Raw genomic sequence first — 12,493 nt, 5'->3', positions numbered from 1 at the left:
GTTTTATTTGTTATTTAAAGAACATTGATTTTCTAGGTTTAAATTTTTGAAACTTATAATTTACCTAATGGAAAATTCGATGACACATACCTTTTGTTATCATTTTATTTTCTTAGCAAAACTTAGCTGTTTATTGTTGGAAGATAATTATATTTGTTATCATTCTTAGAAGATTTTAGTGAGTGGATATATTGACTTTAGCAAATAAGTACTAAAAAACTATTATAGTAAAATAGATATTTATATGTTAAATAACTATCCTAATTTTGTGGTTGATCAAAATTCTTATATGAATGGGATTAACTTTTTATGATGTAATTATCTAAATTCTTAAAACTAATGTATCTTTTGATTAATGCAAATCTCTATATATTTTAAAAATCAAATAATTTATATCTTTATTTTATGATAAAAATAAAATCTAAAATTGATCTTAATCACTTCTTTTTTTTCAGGGCAGCACGTGAAACTAGTATACATAAAAATGTCAATTTATCCATTGGTAGAACCGTTTTAATTGGGAATGCCTTCTGGTTTTTCATATAGCAACTTTTGAATTTAATAAGGACCCCACTATCAGTAGCCATCTTTTTCTAGTAACCCCTATAGATAAGTTATACCTACTACATTTATTGCTAAGAAAATGAAGTAGTTGTTATAAGTAGTTATAACTACTACATTGAACAAAGAGACACAATTCCCATTTCCCAGCAATGCAATTAGTTGGATAGTAAACTTTTTTCTGCCCAAATTGGTAGTATCAAGTACCAAAGATGGTCGCCCCACATTATGTTTATTGTTTATTTAGTAATTCTCAGTAGTATAATTCATCCAATAAAAAATTTGTAACAACTGAAAATATATATGAAAGGAAAATCCCAGCTCCAATTCTCTCAAGTAAATAATAAATCTATGACAAAACAAGAATTGTGGTAAAAAAAAAACAGGCAAATAAAAAAAGACACAGAATGAAACCTCTATGGACAAAAGGGTCTACCAAGGCGAGCCCTGTGACTTGGGATAGTGAAGTGCCTTATTCTCCCTTCTTGTTCTGTCAAATACCCTTCACAAAGGAAAGCATTAGAGAACTTGTCCTCCACAACTCTATCAACATCATGCACAAACACATCAGTCTCACCCTCCTCTCTATTCCTAGCCATCAATCCAGCTGTGTATATAGCACTCATTCTTCCTGGGGCATTATCATGGTACCCAGTAGGTGCATCCACCATGATCAAGTCCCATTCTATGTCATACACTTCACTTGGAAAGCCTTTGAGTGCAAGTTGGCACTTTGAGAATCTTGGATCACTCACAACTTTGCAGTCTTCTTCCATTCCAATCTTGATGAGCTGGTCAGCTTGGTGAACCTTGGTGTCATACTCAACATGGTATGACTCTAATGTGGGCAAACGTTCAAGGATTTGCTTGATCCATGACTTGTCTTCTTCTAGGAAAACCGTGCGGCCACCATGGTTGAGTGAGGTCCACATGAGACTGTCATGACCTAGGCCAAAGACTAGGAAGTTACATGGTGATTTTTTGGCTAGGATTCTTGCTGAAACTGAGATTTCTTTGAAGGTTTGTTGTGGGGTTATGTTGGTTGTTGCATAGTGGATGAGAGCATTGGCTAGGGAAGGTGGGGTTTTGGTGCAAGTTTGTGATAAGGGTAGGGATGGACATGGTGTTGTTGTTGATGATTGTGGTCCTTGAGTGGTGCTTGTTGAGTTTGAGAGATGGGTTTCTGAGACTGGTTGCTGGGAAGACGAAAAACTTGATCTTGTTACTAAGATGAGGAGCAAGAGAAAGAAAAAGCAGAGAAGGATGAGCTTGAGGTTGATTGAGAATGGAGTTTTAGACTTCATGGTGGTTCTTGATGGCCTTGAATTTTGCTTTTGGGGGGGAGAGAGAGAGAGAGGGATATCAAACAATGGGTTCTTTGAGTTTTAGGTATATGATTTTGATCTGAGGTTATAATCAAAAAAAGAGGGGTTTGAGCCTTGAGGAAGAGGAGACAAGAAATTATTTGATTCTGTTTAATTGAAGAGAAATGGAGTGGTAGATGAAATTTGGCTACGTGTAAGACAGAGGACTATAAGGTCCAACGTAATTGTCACACTGGGGCTACAGTTTTCCTTTTCATATGAAGGATGGTTACAACCAAGGATTGTGATTCAACCATATTTTGATCAAGGAGATGGTATGGTTCATTGTGAGTTAGGACTTGAGGTTATAGAAGAGGTGACTTGAAAGGGAAGGGAGGGGACCTAAGCAATAATTGTTTGTAGTATTGTAAATGAAAATATTACTGACATTACTTGTCTACTTGACAAGTAATTCTCAAATTTACATGTCTTCTGTATTGGATCTACCATGTACATTGAGTATTTTTTTCATCAGTTTATTATAGATTTTCTTCTTAATTATTTACTCTTTTATCTTTGCTAACGTCTCAATTTTATTCTGAAAACCATATATTTTGTATGATTTTGGATTAATTTTTTCTTATAACTTTTTAACTCAATTGTTTGTGTTACTTTATTTATTTTTTAAATCTCAATTTTTTAAGCACAACTATATTTTTGCCAATTTCCAACAAATAAACAAATAAGTTTTCAAAAAAAAAAAACTAGTAATTTAAAAGCACACTTATGATGATTTTAATCTTCTTTCATGTGTGAGCGACCATGGCCCTGGCCCTCCAATTTTTTTCTAAAATTGGGCCTAACCTGTGCGAATGGGTGGGATCGTGATGCTCAAATGTCAAATTCACTGTAAAATGTATTTCCTCTTAGATCAAGGGTTTTACATGGAGTCGCCACTTATTTAATTTAAATGGAAAAATAAGAAAACCTTCACTATAAAGAAATGCTTTTGTTGTATTAATATATATGACAATTTACATCAATTTTGTAACAAAATTTACAATGCTTTTTTTATCCTAGATACAATCTAAGAAAGTAAATTATATTGCTTTGTTTCCTAGTTACATTCTAAAAAAATGTAAAATTGCATAAACAAGAGCCTAGTCTAGAACTCTTAATCTTGGTTCGGAGGCTAATTTACGAGATGGAAAGGGATTAAGCACCCATCTCGCCCGGTAAAACTAGTCTCTTAGGTTAAGATGGCCAATATTATGTCATGTCAAACAAATACAAACAATATATCATATAAACATGTTAATTTGCAAGAATTGTAAACAAATATGTGTTGGGGGATTTAACATAAAGAGAAACAAAAAGTGAAATTTGTTAGATAACAATGTAAATGTAAAGAAAGCATGAAAGTAATGGCATGTTCATCCAAGAAATTAATGTAAACAAGGAATTCCTAGCCTAGACACGTTCAACTAAGCATGTGAAGGAAAACAAAATCGTCATATTATTTGTCATCAACATAATTGCAAAAGAAAATTTATTTTTAGGCCTACCAATCATCTAGGCAATCATGAAGAGCAAAGAAAATCACCCAGACATGTTCATCCAAGTATTTAAGCGAAGATCATAATGTTAATTAGACTTGTTCATCTAAGCATTCAAAAAAGAGAGAAACAACTACTAGACATGTTCATCTAAGCATGTTATGAAAAGCAAATAATAACTTAGAAGTGTTCATTCAAGCATGTGAAGGAAAATAGAGAATTGTTATGCTATTTGTCATCATCCACATAGAATTGTCATGTGAAAGAAAACATAGAATTGGCATGCTATTTCTCTAGACATGTTCATCTAGAGAAAATCAACTACCTAGACATGTTCATTTAAGCATTAAAAAAAGTAAAACAACTACCTAGACATGTTCATCTAAGCATTCAAGAGAAAGTTGCACATTAGCCTAGAAGTGTTCATCTAAGCATGTAAAAGGAATTTCAATGAGATATATAGGCATGTTCATCCAAGCATATCATGAAAGAAACAAATAATGACTTGGAAGCATTTACTCAAGCATGTGTAGAAACTTAAAGAGCATAATTAATTACTTACCAGCATAGAGCATAATTTTAAGGGGGAAGTGATCACTTAAAGGGCTAGGTTGAAAGCAAGGAAGTACTAAACTACAACCAAAGTAAGAACAATGGTTGCACAAAAGCTTTTCTTTTCTGCTTTCTCCTAAGCTCTCCAGAGGGAATGGGATCCAGAAAATGGAAAAGGTCTTCTCTGTTTATAGGGGAAGGGATGGCTTAGGTTTAAAGCTAAGTTATTAGCTTTCTTCTGAAGCTAAGGGAGGAGATAAACCTGTTTAGATAAGCTGGAACGGATTTGGTGTTGATCCCCATTTGAATTTTGAATTTTGATGCTAAACTTGTGTTATCTTCTGCACCTGTTTCGCATTTTGACTCTAACTTTCTGTTCAAAATACCAATTGATTTAGGATTGATTTCTTTTGAAAGGAAATTCAATTCTGTACAACTTTTCCAGAAAGAGAGAAAACTAGATTTCAACGTTTTCTAGGCCAAAAATGCAATTCAAGTTGCCGCTGAAAATAGTAACGTTTTTTAAGCATTTTTCTGTTTTTTGTAATTTTTCATAAAATGTATCTTTTCCTCTATCCAATTTTTTTCAAAAAAGCAGATAAGATGCCATAAAGGAAAACTTTTTCATTTATTTATTATTTCTTAAAAAAAATAAAATGAAATGAAATCCAATCAAAATTTACACTTAATTAATTTTAAATTAATTCTTGTTGGTATCAATCAAAATTAAGTGTTTAAAATAGGACATGATCGAATCCATTGTGTAGGTGAGCCACGATCATTGAAAATTATTTGTATGATAACTTTTGGTCAAATGGTCCGATCAAAGCCCATGACATAACATTGTGATCGTTAGAGCATCAAGATTTGTTTTGTATCACAAACTTGAAGATCTAACTACTGAAATTACGATCATGCCCTTGGTGCAAAATTACTGCTTTGCCCTTAATATTGGTTAAATGTAAGTTGTAAAATGGAGCGTCTACAGAACGCCCCTTATTGACAGAGCTTGAAAAGTGAATGTCAATGTAGAAGAAAGACACCAAATTTTGCAACTTGAAATTTAACCGATGTGTGATAAAAATTTGTTAAAGTTTTGGAAACTTGTTGGTTTCCGAAAATTTTTGATCCAGAATGTGTTGGCAATTTTCTCAAAAAATTTGAACCAGTAAATTATTTATTAAAAAAAAACTTGTTGGGTTTTCTTGTGAAAATCTTGGCAAATTTTCTAAAAACTTGTCTGTTTTTTTGAAAATTTTTGAACCTGAAACTTGTTGAAAATCTTGTTGAATTTTCTTTAAAAAAAAACTGTGTTAACTTGTCAAAATTTGTATTTGTGAAAACATGTTGGGAATTCTTGGAATGATATTGTCATGTCTTTTGAAAATTTGATAAAAACCTTGTTAGGTTTTTGTGAAAATTGTGTAATCGTTTTGACAAAATTGTCGAGCGTTCTTTTTATGAGAGATGTTTGAAAATCTTGTAAGATTTTCCTTGATTTCTGAAAAAGATGCTGAAGTTTTCTGAAAATCTTGTTTGATTTTTCAAGAATGTCATGAAAACCTTGTTTTGAAAAATTGTTGAAAAACCTTGTTGGGTTTTTTGAAAATTTTGTTCCCAAACCTTGTCGAGTTTTGAGAATTTTATTAGAAAACCTTGTCTGGTTTTTTGAGAATTTTTGAAAAAACCTTGTCAATTTTTTTTGAAAATTTGTTAAATAAAATATGAAAACCTTGATGGGTTTTTTTGAAAATTTGTAATAATTTTGAAAAAATTTCAGGTTTCCTTGAAAAAAATTATGAATTTTCTGAAAATCTTGTTTGATTTTTCAAGAACCTTTTCGTGACTTTCAAGAAAAAAACTTTGTCAAACCCCAGAGCCTGAGATGTTGGACAATACTAGTCAACTTTAGTAAATGCAAGAGACTCCTTAGTTGAGCCTTGTGTGATGTAGGAGACTTCTTAGTTCATCCATGTGAGATGTGAGACTTCTTAGTTTATTAGGTGATCTAGACTTAATGCTACTGTTGAATGCCGAAATGAATGAGAGATCTTTGCTTAATTCCTACAAAGATGAAAATTTTCCTTTCTCAAGCTTGTTAGAAACCAGTTAATTTGGAACAATGCCCCTAGTATTAACGTGCTTGCATAAAAAAAAAAAAAAGATGAAAAGCTTGTGTATGAAAATTAATGGGCCAATGCTCATAATTTAGGCATGCTTAATGCAGATAAAAAAACGCAAATGGACCAATGCCCCTAGTTTAAAACTATTTGCAAACAACTTTGGGTCATTGTCTTGATTTGGTGCCTCTTGTTTACCGAGCCTTTAATAGGTTGCCTACGCTTCTCTCTTCAAGAGGATTAGGTCAGAAAAAGTTCAAGTCTGTAGGGAAGACATCTAGTCCACCCAAAAGTTCCAACCAAACCTTGCATGGTATTTTCAAAATGGACTTGTCCATGAAAAATTTTGTTTTTGAAAGAAATTGATTTTCTTCCTGAACAACCATTTGGTGTATAATGGTGCTTTTTGAGAAAATTCTTTTTCTTTTCTAAATGATCATGAGATAATCCTTTCAACAACTATTTTAGCATATCATACTATTTCAAAGTCAAGTCAATCGTTTTGACTAAAAAGGATCAAAGTCATTAAATACATGTAAACAAATTTTCTTCTTCTTTTTAAACATTGTTGGATTAGGTCTTCAAAGACAACCAAAGAAATGAAATGTAGAGATGTTTGAGAGTCATGCAATTTTTTTTTTTTTTTTTTTTTTTTTTTTTTTTTGGAGAGTGCTTCAAGTTTGGGAGACACTTTTTTTTGGGGGGGAAAGAAACAAAGAGGAGTGCCCCAAATTTGGGAATCACATTTGTTGGAAAGAAACAAAAGGGAGTGCCCTCAGTTAGAGAATTCTTTCAAGTCATTTGAGAATTTAAGAAACTATGTCATGGAGATTACTTGCCAGTGGGGCTTGATAACCTCAAGCGTTTTTCCTTTTTAATCCAAGAGAAAATATTGCCAGAGTTAAGGGTGTGCCTATGACTAGCAGAACTTCAAGGAGGTCTTTATGTATGGGTTGTAATGTAGGCTAGGTTTAGGTTATGAAAGAAATGATATAAAAAGGCTCAAAATCCCCTGTAGATATTCCCCTCAAGCATGCAATACTCAAAATTTAGGCATTAGAAGGATTTTCTTGTTTCTCCCTTTCTTGACATTGTGCTGAAATTCTCATCATTCTTGTCATCTATTCACTGGTCATCATGGATCATTTGTATCAATGTTATATCACGCTTGTTTAGAGGATCTAGAGGAAAAAGGTGTCTATTATCTAGAGGATCTAGAGGAAAAGGGTGTACCACACCCTTGGAATGTAAATAACCTTAAGAGGTATTATTATTAATAAAGGCCCCCTTCACCCTCTTTGGGTTTGTTGTATTATGAATCATACGTTATTGACATCTATCTAATTATCAAACTGAACCTTAGCCATGCCTGGCTCCTTGGACCACATGTCATGGGAAAATTGGTAACTTTTAGTCATTATTTTAAGTATTAAACAGAACCTTAGCTATGCCTGGTTCCTCGGACCACCTGCTTTGGGAAAATTAATACTCCTTGACGTCTATCTAAATATCAAACTGAACCTTGGCCATGCCTGGCTCCTCGAACCACATGCCTTCGGAAAATTGATAACTTTTAGTCATTATTTTAAGTATTAAACAGAACCTTAGTTATGCCGGGTTCCTCAAACCTCCTGCTTTGGAAAAATTAATACTCATTGACATCTATCTAAGTATCAAACTGAACCTTGGCCATGCCTGGCTCCTCAGACCACATGCCTTGGGAAAATTGATAACTTTTAGTTATTATTTTAAGTATTAAACAGAACCTTAGCTATGCCGGGTCCCTCAGACCACCTGTTTTGTGAAAATTAATACTTCTTGACGTCTATCTAAGTATCAAATTGAACCTTGGTCATGCCTGGCTCCTCGGATCACATGTCTTGAGAAAATTGATAACTTTTAGTCATTATTTTAAGTATTAAATAGAACCTTAGCTATGCCGGGTTCCTCGGACCTCCTACTTTGGGAAAATTAATATTCCTTGACGTCTATCTAAGTATCAAACTAAACCTTGGCCATGCCTAGCTCCTCAGGTCATATGCCTTGAGAAAATTAATAACTTTTAGTCATTATTTTAAGTATTAAACAGAACCTTAGCTATACCGGGATTCCTCGGACCACCTGCTTTGGAAAAATTAATACTCCTTGACGTCTATCTAAGTATCAAATTGAACCTTGGCCATGCCTGGCTCCTCAGACCACATGCTTTGGGAAAATTGATAACTTTTAGTCATTATTTTAAGTATTAAACAGAACATTAGCCATGCCGGGTTCCTCAGACCTCTTGCTTTGGGAAAATTAATACTTCTTGATGTCTATCTAAGTATCAAACTGAACATTGGCCATGCTTGGCTCCTCGAACCACATGCCTTGGGAAAATTGATAACTTTTAGTCATTATTTTAAGTATTAAACAGAACCTTAGCTATGCCTAGTTCCTCGGACCACCTGCGTTGGGAAAATTAATACTCCTTGACATCTGTCTAAGTATCAAACAAAACCTGAGCTATGCTTGGATCCTCAGGTTGCTAAGTATCAGGTCAAAGTCTTGGTTATTGTGGACTTGGTGAAATACCTGTTTTGGGTAAATTGGTACCCTTTATTAATGACTTTGTTGCCAGGTGTAATGATTCCAAACAGCAGTGGTTTTCACTGCAACAAAAGTCCTAAACAGATGCCCACGAGCATCACTTAAAGCATTTACAGGCATGTTTGTGTAAAAGTTGACTATCCCTTTAATCTTATGAACTTGTTGACGGGTAAGGCACAAAGCAATTTTTAAACCTATATGCGCGTTACAATACTGTGTATGTTCTTAAAATTAAGTTCATGCTTTTCCGAGATGATTAACTTAGTAAATTTCACCTACTTTTGCTGTTGATCATATGAAACAGGACAATTACACTATTACTCAAGTGGATTAGTGAGAGTAGTGCTACCTCATTATTATTTTTATTAAAGTTTAACTAAAATAGAAATCATGTCAACTTCAGTATTTAAATTGTAGTGAAAAAGAAAATACCCATAAGTTTCATTGATAAAAGCCTTAAAACAAGGTAGATCAAGTACAAAAAGGCAAGTTGCTTACAAATTAAAAAAAAAAGGGGGGGGGGGGGGGGGGGCAACCTATTTTTTCATTTTTATTACAAGTTTTTCTTTTGCATCCTTGGGAATTTGGGTATTTGCTGCCGTGGTAGTCTCATGGGCCTTATTCTTGGGATCCTCTTTTGGGGGTATGGCAAGAGTTGCCAACACCAACTCCATACTCTGAGAAGTACCTTTTTCCTGGGAGAGATCCTTTGGAACAAATGGAGGCAATTCGGTGCCTTGGACTATTTCTTTGTTGGCATCCCCTGCTCCTATAGTGTCCTCGGCCAGATCTACCCCCTTTGAGAAAGTGTTGGCTACAGGAGGAGCTTTGGATGGGATGCCCTGAATTTCACCAGCCTCCGAGGACACTGGGTTAGCCTTGGAGTCCGAAAAGCTTGAAAGGCGTATAGCTAGGGGGTAGTAAATACTTTCTTCTCTCCTAAGTACAGAAGAAGCCTCAACCCCAACTTGGTTAAGGGTTTCATCCCATACCCGAGCACAATAAGTCCTGCATATAGCAGGGACCTCAGCCCTAAGGGCGTCCTCAGTCTCGGCCACCCCAACATCGTACCCATGCTGCTCTGCTTCGTCTTTGGCTTTCTCTGCATCATCCTTGGCCTTCTCGACTAGAGCCTTAGCCTTCTCAATCTCCTCAAACTTCTTTTTTAGTGTAGCAATTTGGGTCTTGGAGGAGGCCAGCTGGTCCTCGGCACTACGCAACAGCAGCCTTTGGCTCTTGGCTTACTTTTCAACATTTTCGAGAGCGGCGGCCATGTATTTTCTTTCTTTTTCCTCCTCCTGCAGCCTCTTCTTGTGCTCTTGGAGGCTCTTATCAGCCACTTGAAAGGCCTCCACGGCGGCAATACGCCTTCCTTTCTCTTCCTTCATTTGCCTATGGCAGTAATTGGTCATCTCCTCTGCCCGGAAGGAGGTTGTTGACGATAATTGTTAACCAATGTTTAACAATAATTGTTAGATTATGTTTAACAAACGTTGTCAACTTATGTTTAACAAACGTCGTCAAATTATGTTTAACAAATATTGTGAAACTAGGTTTAACAAACATTGTCAAATTAGTCAAATTCGTCAAACATAATTTCACCCATAGGCCTTTTGGCGTATGGGTTTTATTGATGTGAGTTGTATCCATTCAAGATAATGTATCTCTTAATTACAATCCCTTGTTTCAAGGGAAGACCCTTTGATTCCAGGGAAGACCCTTTGATTCCAACCATGTCATCTTTACACATGAGCTTATTATTATTTTTTTTTTTTATTTAATGGGATATGTGTTTTTTATTTATTTGTGGCTGCACCTAATAATTTATTTAGGCTGCCTATGTACCCTTAGTGGGGATCAAGCCACTTCGTAGTTCTTAATTTGAGGTTTTAGATTCAAAATCCTCAAATTGATTTTGACCAATTTAAATGATGGACATTTAAGTCAAATACTTTGTATTTAATTAAGCATCAACTTAATTTTACTTTTGGGTGAAATAATTGGTTTTAATCTCAAGGATAAGTCAAAGACCATGTTTTCATAGAAATTGAATCAAGGATTCTCTTTTTAAGAAGTTAAAGTTCCAAGTAATTTTCCCATTCTTTAATTTGCTTCTTTGTAGGAATTTTAATAATATTTTGATTGAGATTTCCAAATTTAATTAAGGGAAAGAAAACTCCTTTGAAGCAATTTTATTTATGAACATTGGGAATTAGAAAATTTCCTTAGATCAATTTTTATGGTCATTTTATTTTGAGAATTATTAATTCCAATCTTGATTAAGAGATTAATTCCAATCTTGAAGGAATTAGAATTCTTATTTTATTCAAGAGAGTCGAAGACTCCATTAAAATGGTAGAGTCAAGGACTCCAATTATGGGGTAGAGTCAAGGACTCCAATTAGTGGGGTAGAGTCGAGGACTCCAATTATAAGGTAGAGTCAAGGACTCCAATTATGGGGTAGAGTCGAGGACTCCAATAATAAGGTAGTGAAAGAATTTTTATTTGGTAATGTTCAAATAGGATTTAAGAGTTAGGGACTCTTGTATAAAGCTTCATGCATGGAGTTAGGAACTCCTTATGAAACCCAACCCTATTTGTTTTACCAAACAAAAATTATTTGAAGAAGGGTGAGAGAAAGATTTTGGTAGTGAGAGAATTTTTATTTGGTAATGTTTAAATAGGATTTAAGAGTCAAGAACTCTTGCATAAAGCTTCATGCATGGAGTTAGGAACTCCCCATGAAACTCAATCCTATTTGTTTTACCGAACAAAAATTATTTGATTTGAGAATGAGGGAGAGAGAGATATAGAGAAGAAAGGGACTGATGAAATCCCATATACAAACCTATGCTGCGTAATCCTCCTCTGCTTGGTGTTGCTCTCTGCCTCTCTTTTTTTCTCTTCTTTCTGTCTTTGCTGTGTGTGTGTAATTGCTCTCTTTTTGTATTTCCGCTTCTCCCTTTTTTTTCCTCCTTTTCTTTTTTTCTTGTACGTGATTCTCTCTATTTATAGAGAAGTTCCAAAGAAATTGTTCCCTTATTTTCCTCTCAATTGATCAACTCATGGAGCAGTTTGCATCAATTTTTCTCTCCACAACTACTAATTTTGTGTTCAGCCGTGCCCACTATTCAACTTTTTGCTCTTTTTATTCGTTCCGTCCCATTTTAAATTACCTCTTTTCTGCTGGTGACATCTCCACTTTTCAACTTTTCAGGCTCACTTTCCTTATTTTCTAGTTGTGCCATTTCCCATTTCCCATTTCACTTTTTTGTTTTACTTGTTTTGTTTTTATCTTTTCCTTTTCATAGGTAGTAGGCAACAGACCACTCACGTGGCTTTTATTTTTATTTTTTTTCTTAGTATAGGCTAATCAACTTTTTGTAGATCACCATGCATGACCTTTGCACCTATCCTATTGTTTAGTCCATAATTGCCGTGTAAATATAGGTACCTATGACACATTTTATAAGTATTTTTTTAGTTTCAACAGAGGCTTGAATATCCTGCCAAGGAAAGAGACAAGGATTAGAAAAGAGGATAAAGAAAACAGATTGGGGAAAAAGGGAAAGGACATACCATAGCGAGGTATCTTTTAAGACTGAGGAAGACTTCATGTCTCCTCATGCCTCGTAGCTCGGCCATATCCTCGGGGAGCAGCAAAGCCTGCTCCGCCGCATCTGCAACGTAGCCGGCTGTTCCTCCTTGGAAATCACGAATGGAGGCGTTGGCAAGGAGAGGTTCCCCGTTCAGCATTGGGGCAAGAAGCCAGGCCGGAGGTCCTATCTAGGGGTCGCTTCTCTTCTCAATG

General features: G+C 35.0%; 1 protein-coding gene across 1 annotated transcript in view; it reads right to left on the bottom strand.

Annotated features, from left to right (window-relative positions):
• Positions 1 to 859: 859 nt before the first annotated feature.
• Positions 860 to 12,493, bottom strand: part of LOC126713577 (glucuronoxylan 4-O-methyltransferase 3) — a 76,261-nt gene continuing 64,627 nt past the window's right edge. Inside the window, exon 2 of the mRNA XM_050413347.1 lies at positions 860 to 1,866. Within this exon, the coding sequence (XP_050269304.1) occupies positions 978 to 1,865 (888 nt within the window). The 5' untranslated portion in view covers position 1,866 and the 3' untranslated portion in view covers positions 860 to 977. The remainder of the gene's footprint in view (positions 1,867 to 12,493) is intronic.

Source organism: Quercus robur, chromosome 2 (assembly GCF_932294415.1).
Source record: "Quercus robur chromosome 2, dhQueRobu3.1, whole genome shotgun sequence".
NCBI classification, from domain to species: Eukaryota; Viridiplantae; Streptophyta; class Magnoliopsida; order Fagales; family Fagaceae; genus Quercus; species Quercus robur.
The sequence above is the reverse complement of the archived record's forward strand: the minus strand, read 5'-3'. Positions and strand labels throughout refer to the sequence as shown.